This window comes from Cucurbita maxima, unplaced genomic scaffold (genome assembly GCF_002738345.1).
Source record: "Cucurbita maxima cultivar Rimu unplaced genomic scaffold, Cmax_1.0 Cma_Scf00015, whole genome shotgun sequence".
NCBI classification, from domain to species: domain Eukaryota; kingdom Viridiplantae; phylum Streptophyta; class Magnoliopsida; order Cucurbitales; family Cucurbitaceae; genus Cucurbita; species Cucurbita maxima.
Window position 1 is genome coordinate 1712790 of NW_019272031.1, and position 21708 is coordinate 1734497.

Here is a 21708-nt window from a genome sequence, read left to right on the forward strand (position 1 = left end):
GGCATGAACGGTGAGGCCCCAAACAAGTGCCATACTTGTCACTAAGCCTCTACCTCTACCCTCCTTATCCACTCCATTGCTTCAATCTGAACTGACGAAGTTCTTGGCAGTGGCAGAGAAGACGAATGAGAGTGGGCATGGCCGCTTCGCTTTCAGCTCCTCCCTGCACATGCTCCTCCAAATCCATTCTTTTGCGCAAGTTTCGCCCCAAGATCAAACTCCGAAGAAATTGCTTCAGAATTTCTGCCTCAACCTCCGTTCTTGCCGATGGATCTCCTCTTCTTCAAGCAGCCAAGCATACTGTATGGTTTCAAGTAACGAGCATTTTTTTTTTTTTTTTCTTATAGTGTTCTTGTATTCTACTCGTTCTGGTAAAAGAAATGTCTGAGCTCTCTGTTTTAGGATACTTCCTGTAATGTGACTGTAAGGCGCAGCGTTTTTTTTGCTTTTTTTGCATTTTTTGTGTGTGATTTTACCTAGCATGTGAACTGGCGAACTAATCAGAGCAAATAGGTATGATAAAAATGGGAGAAGCAGAGAGACCGGGATTCATCGCTCTTATAAGTAATGAAAGGTATGGTTATGAGCCAAGTGTTAGCATCGGAATCTTTCTATGAATGAATGAGAGTTCGGCCATTGAGTTTGTTCGAGTTGGCAGAAAAATTGTACATTACTCTTCTTGCACCTTTGTGTAATCTGGCTGAAAGAGAGACTTCCGGTTTGAGATAGGAGCAAAACCCAAGATTGAGAAATCTTTAAAAGTGTACGAGGGGAATGATTGTAGATAGTCTAAATTGAAGTATTTGGAAGAGTCGATAGTTTTTGTTTTGTGATAATTTGATCTCTATGTGATCTGATTTCGAAAATGCTTTTGTTAATTAATTAGAGGGTATGTTCTGGAGGAAAATGACTGCTGCGAGTCTTTGTAATTCTAGGTGGATGCATACGTAAAAAGTGGAATGGTTATTGGCTTGGGGTCTGGTCAAGCTTCTGGCATGGCCATTGGGTATCTTGGCCGGTTGCTTCGAACAGGTGCTTTGAAAGATATAGTCGGGATACCCATGTGAGTTACTATCCTCTGAATTCATTGATGATGTCTGATACTAAATGCTTGGTTTCATCATCGGCCTAATTCCAATCTGAACATTACAACAATTGGCAATTTGTAGTCGTACTTGTTTTTCTTATCGACACTGGATAGGATTGATGTGAAAGAAACATTTTTGGAAATAATTAAAATCTCCTTCCCAAGACCTGTTTTGCGTTGAAAGTTCACCCTTAGAATTATAAAGTTAAACGAGGTTTACAGTGAATATCTCTTGAAAGCATTGGAGATGTTAGGCCAAAAGCCAATTTGGGATTCTTTACACCAAATTCCAACTATTTGGTTGTTATTAAATTTTATGCAGTCCTATTTTACTTTGAGATTTTGAATGCCAACTATGTCTCCATATTCACCAGTTGATGACTTCCAACTTGTTGAATATATTTGTGAAAGGCAAAATGACTTCGATAATAGTTGTAATTATATTTATAATTTAGAAGTCAGTGACTTTCTTATATGTAACTTACCATTCTTAACGCACTATGCTATATTTCTGAAAGACAAAATGAGTTTCTATGTACCTTTCTTTCTTAACGCACCATGTCAGTTTCCTTGGCTTGATACAGGTCCATAACAAGTGCGAGTGAAGCTGCCAAGGCAGGAATTCCACTAGACCAGTTCAATGATAGTTCTCAAGTGAGCTAAACATTCAATTCTTAATTAATTATGCTCTTTACTGGAGTACTTTTTGAATCCAAGGTTGTCTCTAAGTTTAGTTATGATGGGAAAATATTTAAAGGGTAGACGATGTGAAGGATTGTTGGGAGGGAGTCCCACATTGGCTAATTTAGGGAATGATCACAGGTTTATAAGTAAGAAATACATCTCCATTGGTATGAGACCTTTTGGGGAAGGTAAAGCCATGAGAGCTTATGCTCAAAGTGGATAATATTATGCCCAAAGCAAAACCATGAGAGCTTATACTCAAAGTGGATAATATCATACCCATTGTGGAGATCCATGATTCCTAATATGGTATTAGAGCCATGTCAATAGTTTGAGGATTGTTAGGAGGGAGTCCCATATTGGCTAATTTAGGGAATGATCATGAGTTATAAGTAAGGAATGCATCTCCATTCTAGAGTCTCCTCATGTTTGTTTGATGCTTCTTTGTCATTGGGGTGTATTAATGATATTGGCACAGATTGCTGAGCCTTTGTGACCCCAGAGGTTCTCATAAGAACTCTGATTCCTTGTGGATAAAAAATAAATAACTGTTGTGAACCCAATTAGGACCTAGACACGCACGGAATATTAAAAAAAATAAATCAATGAGGTGTTACGAAGTCCCTAATAATGAATAATTGAATTTTAATTATTATTCTATGGATTTTGGGCATTAAAGATGGAAAGCTCTACAAAAACGAAACGGTCCCTCCGTAACCAGTCATCCATAACATCAAATAAATCATTTTCGTCTTTGGTAAATTTACCAACGGCTATAGTCATAGTGATCCTCCTATTCAACTAACTTCAACCATTTTCGAACACCTCATAGCATTTTCAAGGCCTTCGAGTCTATCATTTCTGTATGATTTCTACTGTCCCTTCTTTCTAATGGGTTTCAAATATAAAAATCATTTTTTTATTGGTCCATAACCTAACCTAGATCAATATTATGAACTCAATACTGTAAATGAAAGTATCGTTCTCGTTTCCCCGATTTTTTATATTTTAATCATTTTTTTACTTTTTGGTTTGTATTGTATTATTTTTTATGTTAGACCTCAGTCAAGTAACAATAAGTTTGTTGTTTTGTAGATTGATTTTTCATTTGATGATGCTGATATTATGGAAGAAGGAACACTGATTGCTGTCATTGGGCATAGGAAACCGCAAGTGGAAGATTCAATAATCCAGGAGAAGGTGAATAAAATCTGTCTGTCCTATCAATTTTTTTCTTTCATAAAAAACTAAGCTCATTGAGAAGAAATGAAATGAAAACAAGGACATACAATAAATAAACCCACAACAAATCTAAAGCTCCTGCTTGCATGTTCTACCATTTTCAAAAGTTCCTAAATCAGGGGCTCATGTTTTTTCATCTATAGCAGGGAAAAGATCCTAGAGTCTGAAAGATCCAATCATGTATATTTATCGGTGACAACTTTGGTTTTTAATGTACAACAACAATTTGGTGTCAGTATCATGTGAAGACTTAAACCTGCAGACTCCAACAACTTGGAGTCTAGAAGGTTTGATTATTTATATTTATCGAAAACAATTTTGATTTTTATTGTACAACAACAATTTGGTGTCAATGTCATGTGAAGACTTGAACCCACAAGGCCTAGAACATATTTATTTGAACAAGAAATGAAACTTTTCATTAAAGGAATGAAAAGAGACATGCTAAAAGATACAAACACCACAAGTAAAAAAAAAATAATAAAGACTAATAGAAGATAAAAACATCTCAATGTACGTAAATATCATTTATAGAAAAGCCGCAAAATATTAGGACAGAGAACACCAGGATGAAGCTTTCAAGCAAGCTGAAGTAAACGCTTGAACCATGTTCATTTCCTATGTTACGAGAGCTCACTATACTCTGGTTATAAAGTCTGTTAAATACTTAGTTTATTGGTTACAGCTGTAGTTACTTTTCATATGTAATTCTTTTTATTTTGTATTCACAGTAAGCCCATATCCAGGGCTACTACTACTTTTATCACAATTACTGAGAAATGATTATCTCGTGATCATCTCTATTTTCTCATTTTTTCTCATGTCAAATACTTATGATGGTATCAGAGCATCGTAGTTCTAACAACAGTCTAGATCCGATTTCTTTTACGTTCCCATGGATTCTTCTTCGATTCATTAAGTTATTCTAAGCTTCTCAACTCTTCTTCACCTTCAAAGGTTACTAGTCCAATGAAAAAGTCTTCTACTGTCGAATTAGATGAAGAAAACTTCCTGTTATGGAAATTTCAAGTGTTAATGGTACTTTGAGGTCATGGATTGGAGAATTTTGTTGATGAAATCCGTGACATTCTGCCCAAATGTATTGCATTTGACGATTTAATCATACCACATATTAGCAATGGATTCAGCAGGAAGCTTTAATCACAACATGGATATTGGATCAATGTCGAATACTTTATCAACTGAAATGCTGGATTGTAAAACGGCTCGTGAGGTTTGGTAAATTTTTAATGTTTGCTATTCTGTGAAAAAGTTGGCTAGGGCTATGGAATTGAAATCGAAGCTTGAGACGATGAAGAAAGGTACTCTCACTCTTCAAGAATACTTTACCAAGATCAAGAATCTGGTTGACTCCTTAATAGATGTTGGACGAAAAATCTCTCATGACAATCACGTTATGCACATTTTGGCTAGGTTAGGCCCGTTATCTGATTTGTTATCTCTGTTTATCTGATACTAACTCCTCTCTTCCAAAGGTGTATCCGATGTTATTGACTCAAGAAAGTCATCTTATGCGGTATTCATCCATCAACCAGACGATACTTTATCATACCAATAAAATATGACCTGAGTACTTGTCTATTTCTTCTTCATAAAGATTACAAGAAACCTATCTTAAGTAGGAGAAAACCCTAAAACATAAAACGAAAAAAACTTACATACATTATTACAATATAATTACAACCAATCATAACTTTGGAAGTTCCTCTGTTCGTTAGCAATTTGCTCTCTTGTAGGGAAGATAGAGAATACATATCACTCTAGTATCAACCTTTTCCTTTATTAAGTGTTTATCAACTTCCATATGTTTTGTCGTATTATGAAGAAGTTGATAGTGAGTTATGGAGAGGATTGTCTTATTATTACAAAAAACACACAGAGGCGTCATTTGACTGAATTTCAATCCTTCCGGTAGTCTTTTTATGGAAATACCTTCACAATTACAATGAGGTAAAGCCTTGACTTCTACTTCAGCTCTACTTCTAGCTACCACACTTTATTTTTCACTTTGATTAGTAACTAGATTTCGTCCGATAAAGGAGCAATAACCAAAAGGTTGAAGTAGATCTTCTATTTGTAGTACTATTAGCCTAATCAACATTAGTGTACATTTCATCATGGAAGTGGCCATGTTTCTTAAAAAGTATGTCTTTTTTGGAGTTCCTTTCAAATATTTTAGGATCCTATAAACTGCCTCAAAATGAGTTGGTCCTAAGCCATGTATGAATTGACTTACCATACTAATACGAAAGAGTGTCTTAATCATACCATGGATAGTTTAGATTTAAGAAAATTTTAGAGAATTGTCTTTAAATTATAAGTTACAATGAGTTAGTGGGCATTATGGTATTGATGACCATGAAATTTATAACCTTTCAATTACCGTGGATTATTATAAGGTTTATTTTAAAGGCTATAAATAGTCATTCATGTTACTGATTTTGGAATGGAAAAAAATAGAGTTCCTATTTTAGCTTTGTTGAGAGCTAAGCTCTTACTTTGCAAATTCTTGTATTTAGAACTTGCATGCTAGAGTCATTCAAATGGTATTAATTAAACCTCTTGATCTTGATCATCAAGGTATTCCGTTCCAAAACTTTCCCTTGAGTTGATTCCATATCACGTACTAAATGCAAAAGCAATAGTTGGATGAGTTGAGATTAGTAAATAAGTCTTTCCACAAGTATTTGGTATTTTTCCTTATCTTTTCTTCTTCCTTTGTTGCTGCTTGCATTTTTAAATTTGGTTCAATAGGAGTTTCTATGATCCCACAACCAAGTAAGTCTATCTCTTCAAGTATATCAATATTATGTTTCCTTTGATTGAAATAGTTACCTTTTCTTTTACCGGATAAATTCCATCCCTAGGAAATACTTCAAAATTTCAAGTCGTTGGTTTGTAATTCATTTGCAAGTTTTTTCTTCAAATTGTTCAGTCCAACCAAATCATTACTTGTAAGAATGTATCGTCAACATACACTATTATAACCACCATTTTGTCATTTTTAGTGTATCTATAGAAAATAGTATGATCTGCTTGGTTCTAAAAATTCATAAATTGATCTGTTTAGGAAGGTTTCTTGAATTTGTATATTTTGTAAACGGCAAAATCCACTTCAAATTTTGGTGGTAAGTCCATAAATGCCTCCTCTTCAAGATCACCGTTGAGCAATGCATTTTTGACTAAGCTGATAAAGCGACCAATCTGAATTATCAACAATATATAAGAGCACTCTAATAGAGTTAATCTTAGCAATGGAGCAAATGTTTCTTGACAGTTTATTTCATAGGTTTGTGTCAAGGCTTTAGCAACTAAGGTGACTTTATGTCTTTCAATGTTACCACCAACTTTGCACTTCATAGTAAATACCCATGTATAACCTATTGTTTTCTTATCTTTTGGTAGTTCTAATATCTTCCATGTGCAGTTTTGCTTGAAAGCATTCATCTCTTCGATTAACTACTAAATTCTAATTCGGATCATTTTGGGCCTCTTGTATATTCCTTAGAAGAAATAATGGAGGTAAAGATATGTGATTACGAGACAATATATGGTAAGAAAGATAGGTTGCAATAGGATATTTGGTATTATTACGAATACATTTTCTATGGGTTATAGGAATATTGAGATTAGACATATCAGATACAGAATGGTTACTTGAACCTTTAGTATCATTCATCATAGCATTAGGGATACATGACACGACAATGATTCTTCGCTAAGATGCAACTTTCACAATAAAAAATTGAACCATCAATTCCTTTATATAGGGTTACTGTTCTACTTTGGTTATCAATGTTGGGGAAGGGGATAGAGAAAGAGATAAGAAAAGATAAAAGAGATCAAAGTTGCCGTGCTTTATTATTGTTTTTTGACTCCATACTTTAAGGGTTACACAATTCCAGTATTTATAGGCTTATACACTGGACCAGAAATAGTCAATTATGGAAATCTAGATAAATTCAAATCTACTAATAATCTCCTAAAATCTCGGTAGTTTGAATATTTGAATCATATCTCAACTACTTTGAATCATATCTCAACTACTTTGAATCATATCTCAACTACTTTCAATCATATCTTCATTTTGAATACTTTGAATCATATCTCAACACTCCCCCTTGATTCAAAGTTGCACTCCCCCTTGATTCAAAATTGCACTCCCTCTTGATTCAAAGTTGCAGATGTCAAGTACAAAACTTTTCTTTTGACAAAGCCTTCGTAAGTATGTCTGCTTTAACCTGTACAATGTTTGTATCAGCTTGTATACCTTTGTTTCTTTGTCTTCCTTTATGAATCTCTATGGCGGTGTTACATAGACCTCTTCTTGTAAATCTCCATCAAACCGATAAACAGGCCATCACAATGGGCTGCATGTCCCATGTAAATCTCCATAGAACTTTTCGTTTGACAAGTCAACCATATCCCATGTTCCATTTTTCTTAACGGACTGCATCTCTACTGCCATGACTTTCTTCCAGTTTCTTTTTCAGTTGCTTCTTCATAATTCATAGGGCCTGAAATAGTAAGAGCAAATTGACATGATATTAGCTAAAGTTTGGAGGTGTCTCATTCGAAAGTTCTTCAAGAGAAGAATTGCTATTCAGTGATGCTGAAGATGATGAATTTGACACATTTTGTGTTGTAGTGGATGCACTGGGAGATGTACTGGAGTTGACCCTTGTCTCTTCATTTGGGGAAACTGTAATCTTTTGCTGCTCCTGTGCTTTACTCCAATCCATTTTCATTAAATATTATCCCTTCTAACTAAAATCTTTTCACTAATGGGGTTGTATAATTTATATGCCTTTGATTGAGTACAATAGCCAATGAAAATGCATTTTCAAATTTTTCATTAAGCTTTTGACGTATTTGAGGATGTTTCAAAAGCATAAGCAACACAACCAAAGATTCGTAAATAACTTACAGATGGTGTTCTTCCATGCTAGATGTTTAATAAATAAACAGATGTTGCTACAGCTTCTGCCCAAAATTGGGTTGGAAGTCTCCTTGCTTGTAACATACTTGCCATCTCTACAATAGTTCGATTTTTCGTTTAGCGATTCCATTTTGTTCTGGAGTGTAGGGAGCTGTTAACTCCCTTTGGATGCTCTCTTCTTCACAAAACAGATTGAACTCTTTAGATATGAACTCGCCACCTCTGTCTGTGTGAAGAACTTTAATGTGACAGCCACTATGGTGGAGAACCAAAGCTTTAAAAATTTGGAACTTCTAAAAAGTTTCTGATTTATGTTGTAGGAAGTAAACCCAGTTCATGCGACTATAGTCATCAATGAATAGTAAAAGTATATACTCCCACCCAAGTACTTCGTTTGCATTAGCCCAAATCAGCATGAATTAGTTCTAGACAATGTGAAACTCTTTTAACTTTTCCAACAGGAAAGGACTTCCTAGTCTGCTTGTCATAAATGCATCCTTTACATAAATTAGTTGAATCAATTCTTGGTAATCCGAAAACCATACCTTTATCCTTGAGTGTTTTCAGGCCGTTCATATGAAGATGTCCATATTTGAGATGACATAATGTTGAGTCATGACAATTTGAACTTTATGGCATGATTTCTTATGTGTAATGACACATGTGTTGTTATCAAATAGAATGAAATGTCCTCTGGTCATCAATAATAAATGGTACCCTAAATCAGGTACAAATTGAACATTATCTAATTGTTTTATCTTACCATAACTGGTTTCGACTTTCACTGTACTTTTTCCTTCAACTTGCATCTCTTTTGTATTTCCAAGTTGCACCTTAATTTTTTGCGTCTCATCAAGCTCTTTAAATAAGGATTTGGTTCTTGTCATATGGTTCGAGCATCCGCTATCAACAAACCATAAGTCACCTTTTTTCGGATTAGTATCCATGCACGCCCTAAACAGCTTTTCTTCTTCTTCTTCATTCTCTGCTGCAAAATTCATTCGTTGATTTTTATACCAACAATCAGATTTTGTGTGCCCATACCTTCTGCAATAGTAACATTGTATGACATTCCTTTGTTCATTGAATTGTCTCTGTCCATCACTTCTCCATCTACCCCTGTTACTGCGACCACCATGGAAGCTGCGAAATCCTCTTCTTCCACGACTTCTACCTCTGCCTACTAAATGAATATTTTCTCTTTCGTTGTTGGTTGTCTCCTTCACTTGTAGTGCCTTTTCTTGTTCCTTTCTGATGATCTATTGATTCTTGCCTCATGAGTCTGAAGCGAGCCCATCAGTATATCAATTGAGAGTTTGGATAGATTCTTAGCTTCTTCTATGGCAGCCACCACATGTTCAAACTTTGGAGTCAAGGTTCTCAACACCTTTGCAACAATTGATTCGCCATTCGTCATGAGTAGAGTTTCAAAATCACGTCTTAGAGATTGCAATTTCACTGTCATGACCTTTGAATCTCCTAGAAACTCTTCAGTAGAATTGACCATGCCTGCTTTGATGTGGTTGCTGCTGCAATTCGTGAAAAGATAGTCTCATGAACTGCTTGCTGAATAGTGAATAGAGCCTTGTCATCGTTTTTCTTGGTTTCTCTTAGTCTCTCCTTTTCTTCTATTGTGGGTTCTAATAGATCAACCAACCCGTGCTCCACCAAGTCCCATAGCTCTTGCGATGTGAGCAAGGTCTTCATCTTGATGCTCCGCCACTCATATTTCTCACCATTAAAGATTGGTAATAACTTTGCAGAGGAAAAAAACCAGCTACTGCCATTTTTGGTTTGTGTTGAAGGAACCTGGCTCTCATACCAAAATTAGTCAATTATGGAAATATAGATAAATTCAAATCTACTCCCAATTTCCTAAAATCTCTTTGAATATTTGAATCATATCTCAACTACTTCAAAACATATATTCTTTTTGAATACTTTGAATCATATCTCAACGTCTGTTAATACTTAGTTTACTGGTGATAACGGTAGTTACTTCTACCTTTCATATGTAATTCTGTTTATTTTGTATTTACAGTAAGCCTATATATAGGGCTACTGTTGATCACAATTAATGAGAAAATATCATTTCGTGATCATCTATTTTCTTATTCTTTTTCTCTTGTTTTTCATTTATTTGCAGTATATATTAAATGCTTCGAACCAGCTTGCATTCATGGTAAAAGATAGCCAATATATGGGTGGGCCCGAGGGTTCTATTCCAGTTCTAGTGAATTCTGTGAGAAGACATCAATATCATCTATAGCATGGCTTATATATGACATAGACTATCAGATAGCTAATGAAGAAACACTGAAATTTATTTTCAGCTTAATTGGATGCAAACTGCAGAAGAAATTGATGATCTCTTTTTAGGGGATGCCGAGGTAAGCTTTTTACTGACGGATATTACAATTTTGTCAAACTTTACCCTGCTTTTACCAAGTGGAATCGCTTGATTTTATTATTTACCCATGTAGCTCAGAAAGCCAAACTCGTTAGTTTGACCTGCTTACGCACCATGCTCAGTATAGTTTCTTTTTTCTTTTTGATGAATGCTATACCAATTAATGTAATTTGTGACAAAGATGATCAAATGTTTGTAAATTGTAACTTTGTACATTACAAAATCAAGCTTAAACAAATGATGAATTCAAAAGTGTGCGCAGGGTTAATTGCAGATCTAACAGGACAATATAAAGGTAGCATGTTCTATTTACATATGCTAAACATATTGAAATATTGATTTTGTTCTCTCTTATATTTTTATTTCAATTTCGAATCACTCTTTGTGAATCTATGCATTGCATGGTCGCTTTAACTATGCTCAACACATGAAATAATGATTTGTTTGTTTTTCTTTGTCATTAGCTGTGTATCTTTTAAGACGGATCTTCCATGAGCGCGAAAAATCAAAAAAGGTCCTTATTCAGGAAAAGTAATATAGTAATTTTATTTGGAAAAGAAATGAACGAGAGATGTCAATCATAAACATGTCTTCAGTATGGCTTGGTAACCTTTGGTTTCTAAGCATCATTATTTACTGGGGAAAACACAAATAATTATTCATTTAGTTATTTTAATAGTTCTATGTTAGATTATTAAGCTTTGCCATGACATCAAATTTTCCACGTTAAGGTATGGAGGAGGCCATCAATTGGGCATGCGGGTCCCCTTGGGGGCGACTTTCCATTTGTCACTAGAGAAGGGCATAACATTCTGGATGTCATATTTACATCTCCAATATCAAGTCTGGGTGCGTGATGATTTGTTCTAGGCTCTACTTTCATTTCTTCATAGATGACATGAAATAGTTTCTAAGCACATGAAATGCATTTGCAGCTGCAGTGGCAGAAAGTCTTGAGCAGATCGATGGAATTGTAGATCATGGAGTCATTTCTAAGTTTCCGTCAGTATTTCTCTCAGTTGCTTTTCTTTTTGCTAAAATGAAATTCCTCTTGCTTGGTTCTACGCATTGGATGTCTGCATACCTTATGGCTTATTCCATTTTCAGAATTATTCTTCCATCTGCTTCAAGTTCAACAAATTTACTTTGTCGAATTGATATTATTCATAGCAGAAAAACAATACTTGTGAATTATACTCCATTCCACATTCATTTTCTTAGGAATTATCTTCCTCGGTTAGCCCTCACATGTCTTTTGTTGAGGATTGTTGGGCAGGAGTCTCAATTGACTAATTAAGAGGATGATAATGGTTTATAAGTAAGGAATACATCTCCATTGGTATTCCATTGGTATGAGGTCTCTTGGGGAAGCCCAAAGCAAAACCATGAGAGCTTAAGCTCAAAGTTGACAATATCATATCATTGTGGAGAGTCGTAATTCCTAATATGGTATTAGAGTCATGCCCTTAGCTTAGCCATGTCAATAAAATCCTCAAATGTAGAACAAAGAAGTTGTAAACCTCGAAAATGTTGTAAAAAAATGATTCAAGTGTCGAACAAAGCATGAGGGCTCCAAAGAAAGGAATCGAGCCTTAATTGGAAGACTATTGGAGGACTTCATTGGCCTCAAGGGAGGCTCTATGGTGTACCTTGTTCGAGGGGAGGATTGTTGGGCGGGAGTCCCACATCAACTAATTAAGGGGATGATAATGAGTTTATAAGTAAGGAATACATCTCCATTGGTATGAGGTCTTTTGGAGAAGCCCAAAGCAAAACCACGAAAGCTTAAGCTCAAAATGGACAATATCATACTATTGTGGAGAGTCGTTATTCCTAACCTCCTTAACTATTCAGCACTATGCACATTTTGTTTTGCTAATAACACCCTAGATTGAAGTTCTGACAAGTCGAGTTCTTCCTTATACTTTTCCGTGTGTTACAGTTGCACAGCAGTTATTGCATCTGAAAGTGGGCTGCAAATTGTCGATAATCTGCAGAGGAATATGGTATAGAGTATTGCAGTGTACAGATCAATGCCATCACAGGTAATTTTGCTAGTCACGAATGTCCCAATTTAAATTTTGTGGAAGTTATGTAAACCATGACAAGAAATACACTTTCTACCTTTGATATTAGATGAATCTATGGGTTTTGACGTCCTTTTACGTCATGCTATATCTATACATTCATCCGAGAGTACTCGTCTATCTCATCGACCAATATGCATGTACATGAAACTGATATACATTGTCTGATCATTTATAGTATAAAGTAATGCAAGTGATTAGTGTGTTTGATTTGCAGGTCTCACGAAAACATAAATTGAACAAAGATAGTTCATCAGTCTTTAGGTGTATACTTCTTTTCTTTCCTTACTTAGATCAAGTATACTTTATAGAAGGATTAATTCACTTGCGTTCTTTTTAATGAGAAACAAGGGAAATGCAGATCAAAACAACCCAAGGGACAAAGGGATAAGGTCCTTTCTTATGAAGGAAGGGTTACAAAAGGACTTTCCAATCTAGATTCATGGTTTCTTTAGAGTAGTTACGAAATAACCTATGCTGAGTATCAAAATCGCCTTTTTCTTGGCAGTGGATTTGGCAATTGTGCGGCACTCACTCTTAACAGTGAGTGAGTCAAGTCAACTTCGGATCACATCGCTTACGGCCGGCGAACGTATGCTCAAGTCTCTGGCCCCAATTTGAGAAGAAGGTTTTAGAAAGCGGGGTAGAGAGATTTTGACAAAAGAGTTTGAAAGCAAGGTTGAGTGAGAGATTGAAAACAGTGTTATATATCATGCAAGCAAAAGGCAACAACAACAGCGTGAACAGTATATAACTTTTCGGGTAGGGGCAATTTGAGAACTAGTTACATCCCTCTATAGTACATTATGAGGCATTTCATGTCTACTAGGTGTAGACATGATTTTGTTGAAACGTTATACTCTTAGAAAAAGCAAGAAAGAAATTATACAACACGAAAGTCAAAGGAAAGCGATAAAATAGTACAAGACAAGGGTTTCGGAGTGTAACGGGCATGTGGCCAAGACAAGCATGACCGTGACACGGAGCACTCCAATTAGAGGCTGTAAACTGTACAAAATCACTAAAAGATGATAGAGGAAACAGCTTCTTTGAGAACACTCTCGAGTTTATCTCCTTCCATAGAACCTTAGTTCACATACTTACAAACAAGCAATGTCGAATGAGCGCCTGCCGTTGAGCCATATTGAATAGTAACAATATCATTCCCACAAGAACCCAAGGAGTACAACCACCAATTCCTTCAGCCTCCGTCTTGTGCTTCCTCATGTCCGAGATGGTCGGAACATGACAGCACCAAGATCCCCAGTTCCGAGCAGTGACTCCTTCCGCATCCTTCTTAGTCAACCAACTCACCACCACGAGTAAGGCAATTGGCGCAACTCGTAAAGACCAACCACCAGAAGGCAGCCGTTTGGGAGTGGATATTGCAATGGGATTGCACAGCCAGTTCCTACGGGCAGCAGCACAATGGTAGTACAGAGAAGGGCTTGCAGAAAGGAAATAAGAGAAGAAACGGCATGTGGGGACGTGAAGGGTGAAGACGAGAAGTAGTAGGAGAAGAGAAGGGAAGGGGGAGGGATCGGAAGTAAGGGAATGTGCAAAAGAGGAGAGCTTTGGCATTATGGGAATCATGATGATGGGATTAGAGTGAAATGGTTAAAAAGTTAAAATAATTAAGGTCTGAAATTGTAACTGTAATTTGAGTGGTGAGTCTTTTGGCATTTTAACTGCTTCCTCTGCAGAAGTTAATCTTCTTCTCAAATGATAAGAAGAGAAGGGAGAGCCATAAGGATCATTTTTTTCTGTTCAAAATCTCAAATATTCAAATCAAACTCGTGTTCTTAATGTTTTCATAATGTTTTTCATCGATAAAAGAGTTTTTGTATAGATTAGTCGAGATGGATGCATGCACGTGTTTGCTATATAGCATAAAATGCTTAGGGCATTGCAAATCATGCATTGGCTATCCCATGGCACCTACATTCCATGCTATGTCAATGCTAAGCTCTATTAATCTCATTTGGATGATAAGGATTTATTCAATGGATATACATATTTAGCATTGAAAGAGTTATATATTTACATGTGATATACATATCTATAATTTTGAGTTGATAAATTCTAAGTGTAAATGTTTTCAATTCATTTTTAACACAAAATCCTTACTAATAATGCTTCCATCAAAACGTTGTTCAAAGGGAAATAAGAACAATGATTCAAGATGCCATCCCACCATGATGCATTCATATCAATAACCAATCTATCCAATACATGACAAAAAATGGTACAAACAATATTAGTAGTAATGGTATTCTCCTACTTCTATGTGACCAAAATGAACTAATCCTCACAAGTCAGTACCAATGTGCTTCAAGAAGACATAACCAAAGCGTTCCCATAGCCATTGCGATGCGACTTTTGCCATCTCCACGCTACCCGTAAACTTTCTTGAAGATCGGTGTGTTGCGCTGTCCAGTTCAGTTCGTTCTTGCTCTTAGTCGGGTTGCTGAATACTTCGGCATAGTCACCTGGTCGACGAGGGAGATACTCGACTTTGATGTCGACCCCAGTTGCCTTCCTGCACGCCTCAACGAACTCCTTCACGGATCGGCCTGATCAAAGACATCCAAAGCTAACTTACAGCTTGCCATGTCTAGGTTGCTTGTTGGGAAATAGAAAGGAAAATGTATAGTAATGCAACAATTTATTTCAAACCTTTCCCTGTCCCAACGTTGTAGATTCCAACTCTCCCAGGGGTTGCTTTCTCTAGAGCTTTTACATGAGCATCCACGAGATCAGTGACGTCGATATAATCGCGTATGCATGTTCCATCGTGTGTTTTGTAGTCGGTTCCTTTGACCTGAAAACATCATAAGAAAAAGTTTAGCTGGATCTTATAATTACACCAATGATTTCTGGAACATGTTTCATTTTCAATATATGCAAATTACCTTAATCCCGGAAATAATGCCACGGGCAGCATCGAAACAAGCACCCGATATACGTCCGTGCTCCCGAAGCTCAGGTGTAGGAGCTTCCCCAAGTCTTCCCTCTGGATCGGAACCAATGACATTGAAGTATCTGGACGATTTTCGACACAGAAGCATGAATACAGTAATTTCCAGAAAGCAAGTTCTAGGAAGAAGCAAAAAGGAACAACCTTAAGATCATGACTGCTATCTTTGAATTTTTTGAAAAGTCAAGGATGATTTCTTCTGCCATCTTCTTGGCCTTCCCATAAGGATTAATTGGGGCCTGCAATGAAACAAATGAATTTTCATCAGCCAAACTTCAGTCTGCATCCAAAATTATAGCATGTCGAAGAAATAAACGGTAATACCCGTTACGTATCGCCATCAGCCTCATGATTTTAAAACACATCTGTTAGAGAGAGGTTTCCACACTCTTATAAAAAATGTTTCATCCTCCTCTTTAACCGATGTGGGATCTCACAATCCACCCTCTTTGAGGGTCAGCGTCCTCGCTGGCACGCCACCTGGTGTCTGACTCTAAAACCATTTGTAACAATCAAAGTTCACCGCTAGCAGATATTGTCCGCTTTGGCCCGTTACGTATCGTCATCAGCCCAGCCTCACGATTTTAAAACATGTATGTTAGGGAGAGGTTTCCACACCCTTATAAAGAATGTTTCATCCTCCTCTCCAACCAATGTGGGATCTCACAATCCACCGCCCTAGGGGGCTAGCGTCCTCACTGGCACACCGCTCGGCGTCTGACTCTAATACCATTTGTAACAGCCAAAGTTCACCGCTAGTAGATATTGTCCGCTTTGACCCGTTACGCATCACCGTCAGCCTCACGGTTTCAAAACACGTCGGTTAGGGAGAGGTTTCAACACCTTTATAAAGAATGCTTCGTTCTCCTCTCCAACCGATGTGGGATCTCACATAAACCAAATAAAGTATGACCAACGAAATCCAACTAGCCATGAGTCCTCGAACACAAGATGATGCATATGTTACGAACCTGTGGAGTTTCTTCAGTGATGGGCATTTTTTCTGGCTCTCCGTATGTGGCACATGTACTAGAATATATCAATGTCTTCACACCATGTGCTGCCATTGATTCTAATACTGTCAAGGTATTTGAAGTAATATTGTGATAATACCTACATAGCAAGAAATACCCCGCTCAGAAATGATTTACTTCTAAATACTTCTAAATACCCCGCTCAGAAGTTTTCTAATTCTCTTTCCCACAATGAAGCTTCATGTTTAGAGATGTCTATCAAAAGGTTGACAAGGAGAATGGAGTTGGATTTATGATCTTAGAAGAACTGTTTAACATCATCCATCAATTCATAAAATGTTGGCTATGTATCAGTATGCATATGCTTATGAACTATCAAATCCGCTAATGGAGAGGAAAACAATCTTCTATCACAATCTATATGAGATCCCACGTCAGTTGGGGAGGAGAACGAAACATTCTTTACAAGAGTGTGGAAAACTCTCCCTAGGAGACGCATTTTAAAAGCCTTAAGGGGAAGCCCGAAAGGAAAAGCCTAAAGAGAACAATATCTGCTAGTAGTGGGCTTGAGCTGCTACAAATGGTATTAGAGCCAGACACTGGGTGATGTGTGCTAGCGAGGAGGTTGAGCTCCAAATGGAGGTGGGCATGAGGTGGTGTGCCAACAAGGACGCTAGGCCCCGAAGAAGATAGATTGGGGGGTTCCACATCGATTGGAGAAGGAAACTAGCATCAGCGAGGACGTTGGGTCCCGAAGGGAGGTGAATTGTGAGATCCTACATCAGTTGAGGAGAAGAACGAAACATTTTTTATAAAAGTGTGGAAACCTCTCCCTAGCAGACGCGTTTTAGAAAGCTTGAGGGGAAGCCCGAAAGGGAAAACCTAAATAAGACCATATCTGCTAGTGGTGGGCTTGGGCCGTTACGATCTACATGATGAAGTAAGAGACCAGTGACCATCAACAAAAAAGAAAAAAAAAGACGGCAATTCTAAGAGTTTATACTCACTTCAGAGGATCCAGGGTGCTTTCCCCAACATATGCAACTGCTGCAAAATGCATGACAGCATCAAAAGCATTCTCTGAAAATATTTTATTGACCTGAACATACCAGTTAAGGCAACATTGGTGTTCAAGGCAGCTGGTATTACTTGGATTCTTCAGAAATATATATCATAAAGAGTCATATAGGAAGGATACAGATTTTGCATCTCCTAAGTCGGCATAGATGAACTGAAGCCTTCCATAATCAGGAAACAATTCTTGCAAAACCTTTACAGCACCTAGATTTCCTCGTGATAAGTTGTCCTGGCAAAGGAAGAATTCATAAATGAAGGTCATAACACCAATGGCTACCATGGTTCAACCTTCAAAATTTATAGGGACATACCACTATTGTTACACGGTAAGAGTCCTTTAATAGCCGAAGAGCAGCGTGCGAACCGATATATCCAGCACCTCCTGTTACTAGGACATGAGTGACTCCTGGTTGATGAATTGCAAACTGTAAGGAAAACAACATGCACAACAACTTCAAAATGGCATAAAATAATGGTTCTCTTAGAAAAAGGTGATTCTCGACATGTCTTTTCTCGATAAAGAAAGTGTTGAAGATTCTTAAGAGGAGTAGTCACACATTGGCTAATTAAGAGGAAGATCATGAGTTTATAAGTAAGGAATGCTATCTCTATTGGTATGAGGCCCTTTGGAAAATCCAAAAGCAAAGTCATGAAGCCTTATGCTGAACGTGGACAATATTAATACCATTGTGGAGATTCATGATTTCTAACATGGTATCAGAGTCATGCTCTTAACTTAGCCATGCCAATTGAATCCTCAAGTGTGGAACAAAGACGTTGTGAGACTTGAAGGTGTAGTCAAAGGTGACTCAAGTGTTGAATAATGGGTGTAGTTTGTTCGATGGCTCTAGTCAAATGTAACTCAAGTGTTGAACAAATTGTCCTCTTTGGGCTTTTCCTTTTGGGCTTCCTCTCAAGGTTTTAAAATGTGTCTGCTAGGGAGAGGTTTCCACACCTTTATAAAGAATGTTTCGTTCTCTTCTCCAACCGATGTGAGATCTCACAAAACGACTGACAGCTAGACTCATATCAAATATGATCTAGTAGATGCTATGCCACATAACAAGTGAAAAGGCTGAAGATTCCTCCAACAGGAATTGTAGACTTTCAACGTTAAAGAACATAATCCATGGCGGAACTAACTCGGTCATTAGTTATACAAAGCTATAAAAGAATCATTAGAGATCGAGAGCTACCGGGGTCGGGGTGCTAAAATTTGGGGATTGCTTGAGCATAATAATACTAATAGCTGTAAGTGAAGCAGCCAAAATGATCTTTCCTACAAAATTGCTCTTCCTTTTGGGATCCGGATAATCCATACCTATACATAAAAGAAGGTAAATGTAAGAAAAAACAAGTAAATAACCTTCAAGATCTTAAGGAGCAGCAACTTTCATGTCTTTTCAAGCAACTTAAAAGTTTCAAACACTCATACATGCAGCCAACCTACAATGTACATCGATTTTTGAAGACACTGCATAAGAGAAACTCACCTCCAAATGACACCGATCTACCGAACCTCGATTGATTTCTCGACCTACTCAAACTGAGCATTTGGGAAATCGCTCTATCTTTTGTTATATTACACGAAAGTAACTCAAAGAATCCAGTTCAGGACGGAGCTGTGGTATAATATCCTGCAAAATTAACACTCTAACTAAGTTCATCACTAAATTCTGCAAGTAAACCAGCCAGAAATGTGAACCGATCCCCTCAAGATATCATCACTTCTAAATCTCAAACACTTCAAAGATGCTGATATGATTTATAATGCAAACTACAGTAGCCAACCATGCAGGAATGGAAACAAACTAACAATAAGAACCCAAATTTCAAATTACAGATCAATATCCATTGAGTTAAGATTATACGAAAGGCACGAGAAATTTCTCTTCAAAAACAACAATCATCTCCCGATCATTTGCACTTTCACTAAGAAAAACAAAGAAATCAATCCCCTACTAGAAATGCAGATGAATCAAAGGAAGAGAATCACATATAGAAACAACCCCATTTCATAGAATCAAACGATCTTCAAAAACAAATCATCAAGAATTGAATGGAAAACAGATTGCATCAATCCAAGCAAGATCCAGAAAAGGAAAACAGCTAAAACAGAGGGAAACGTCACCAGAAATTGAATTGAAGTCCAGGGGAGGAATGAAATTGGATGAAGAACACAAAGAACCAAAATGAAAATGTGGGTAACAGAGGAAAAGAGAAGGGGAGGACTTAAAATGGGGGTGGGTGTTAGACGAACACGACTTTCCATACTAGTATGATATTATCCACTTTGTGCATAACTCTCCTAAATTTACTTTGGACTTCTCAAAAGGCCTCGTACTAATGGAGAGTATATTCTTAGATTATAAACCCATGACCATTCCCTTAATTAATCGAGGGTGGACATAGGGTTCTGAAAGAAACGTTGCCAATGGAAACAGAAAGTAAATGAAACCAAATGAAATGAATGGGAAAGGTGAAGAGACGGAGACAGAGGGAGACAGGGAAGAAAGCGAAGGTGAAATTCTGTTTGGAGCTGTGTGTATGTCCCACATTGCATTAACGCGTATACCTCACGGCGCATGCGAGTTCTGAATTTCCTTTCCTTCTCCTTTATTGGGGAAATTCATTCGTTCATTTCAATAATTTATGTACATATAGAGTTAATATTGAAAGATGCTTTTTTTTTTTTTGGATTATTAGGTTTTTTTTTTTATTTTTATTATTATTATTTTTTTTTTTGCTTATTTAGTATGAAAAGGTATAAACATTCTAAATATTTCCTTTTTTTCGATTTTAGGATGATAAAGTACGATCAACCATTGAACTAATAAGTTCAGTCAAGATATTAAGTGCCTTTTTATCTTTAGAAATATGTTTTGATCGACAAGTTTAAACCTTTTTTAATATATCGGAGAACCCACTTTTTAGATTTGTCGATCTTTGTGAGTATTAAGCATGTCTTTATCTTTGAAAATATATTTTGATCAACAAGTTTAAATCTTTCTTAATATATAAGAGAACCCACTTTTTAGATTTGTCGATCTTTGTGAGTATTAAGCGTCTATTTTATCTTCGAAAATATGTTTTGATCTACAAGTTTAAATCTTTCTTAATATATAGGAGAACCCACTTTTTAGATTTGTCGATCTTTTCTTAGTATAAAACGTGTTTTTATCTTCGAAAATATGTTTTGATCAGACACATTTAAATTTTACTTAATATACAGGAGAACTCACTTTTTAGATTTGTCGATCTTTTTTAGTATTAAGTGTCTCTTTACCTTCAAAAATATGTTAGGATCGACAAGTCTAAACTTTTTTTAATATATAGACGAACCCACTTTTTAGATTTTTCAATCTTTTTTAATAGAAAGCTTATTTTTATCTTCAAAAATATGTTTTGATTGACCAGGTTAAACTTTTTTAATACGTAGGAGAACCCACTTTTTAGATTTGTTAATTTTTCTCAAGAAATATTAGAATACAATATGAATTTTAGGTAAAGGAGGGAACGGGACCAAATGTGGTATCGAATAATTCAGAAAATTCTCGATACAATCTTTCTTACTCGCAACATATTCATTCGCTTCACTCTTAACGATAGTGTCCTTAAATATCTTTTGAAATTTGATTTTTCTTTTGAAGGGTTTGAACATGCAAACTCTTTCTCTTGTGTCTATCACAAAATGGCGATGAAACGATACGATTTCTCTAAAGTCATTAACACGTGTATACTAATAAAAATGTATGGAAAAAAAGATATTTGTTTAACTCGACATCAAATCAAATAAAGATAAATAAAAATATTTTGAAAAAAGTTGAGTATTAAAAATACTCAATAAGTAGGCCTCTCTAATGGAATCAAACATGCATACACACATGATTGTCATGTATATGAATGTAAAATCATAGAGACTTCATGCATGTATGTACGTAATGTGCATCGGCATACTTCTCCGTTATGTTATGTTAGTACGGATGCATACCTTCGATATTTATGTTCGTCAAGATATCATGTAGGCCTTTCTTTTTCTATAGCGTCCAGTGATGTGGTATGTATACGAGCCCGTCTGGTGGGTCCATGTGTCCATGCGTAATTGTGTATGGGGAAGTACAACACATCTAACCCAGCTCGAAACTAGAAAGAATTCAAGGCCATGGTATGGTTTTAAAGGATAGGTCCCAATCATGTTATGTGTGTGATT

General features: G+C 36.5%; 2 protein-coding genes across 6 annotated transcripts; one reads left to right on the forward strand and one right to left on the reverse strand.

Moving 5' to 3' along the window:
* Positions 1 to 12673, forward strand: LOC111490455 (probable ribose-5-phosphate isomerase 4, chloroplastic). 2 transcript variants are annotated; one of them, XM_023139085.1, is made up of 9 exons: positions 1 to 302; positions 936 to 1063; positions 1672 to 1741; positions 2867 to 2971; positions 10120 to 10215; positions 10307 to 10363; positions 11115 to 11232; positions 11319 to 11385; positions 12326 to 12673. In XM_023139085.1, the coding sequence occupies exons 1-9, from the start codon at positions 126 to 128 to the stop codon at positions 12393 to 12395; spliced, it is 888 nt and encodes a 295-aa protein (XP_022994853.1). In that variant the 5' UTR covers positions 1 to 125; the 3' UTR covers positions 12396 to 12673. The 2 variants fall into 2 exon arrangements, with proteins under 2 accessions (XP_022994853.1, XP_022994854.1); XM_023139086.1 differs by having other exon boundaries at positions 11325 to 11385.
* Positions 12674 to 14673: 2000 nt separating this feature from the next.
* Positions 14674 to 20112, reverse strand: LOC111490429 (UDP-arabinose 4-epimerase 1-like). 4 transcript variants are annotated; one of them, XM_023139044.1, is made up of 11 exons: positions 20074 to 20112; positions 18992 to 19135; positions 18695 to 18819; positions 17810 to 17923; positions 17620 to 17727; positions 17429 to 17520; positions 16419 to 16560; positions 15592 to 15686; positions 15383 to 15512; positions 15147 to 15291; positions 14674 to 15043 (listed from the first exon to the last, which is right to left on the reverse strand). In XM_023139044.1, exons 2-11 carry the CDS (start codon positions 19050 to 19052, stop codon positions 14802 to 14804), a joined length of 1254 nt encoding a protein of 417 aa, XP_022994812.1. In that variant the 5' UTR covers positions 19053 to 19135; positions 20074 to 20112; the 3' UTR covers positions 14674 to 14801. The 4 variants fall into 4 exon arrangements, with proteins under 4 accessions (XP_022994812.1, XP_022994810.1, XP_022994811.1 ...); XM_023139042.1 differs by lacking the exon at positions 20074 to 20112 and adding an exon at positions 19630 to 19741; XM_023139043.1 differs by lacking the exon at positions 20074 to 20112 and adding an exon at positions 19630 to 19702 and having other exon boundaries at positions 18992 to 19174.
* Between the last annotated feature and the right edge of the window lie 1596 nt (positions 20113 to 21708).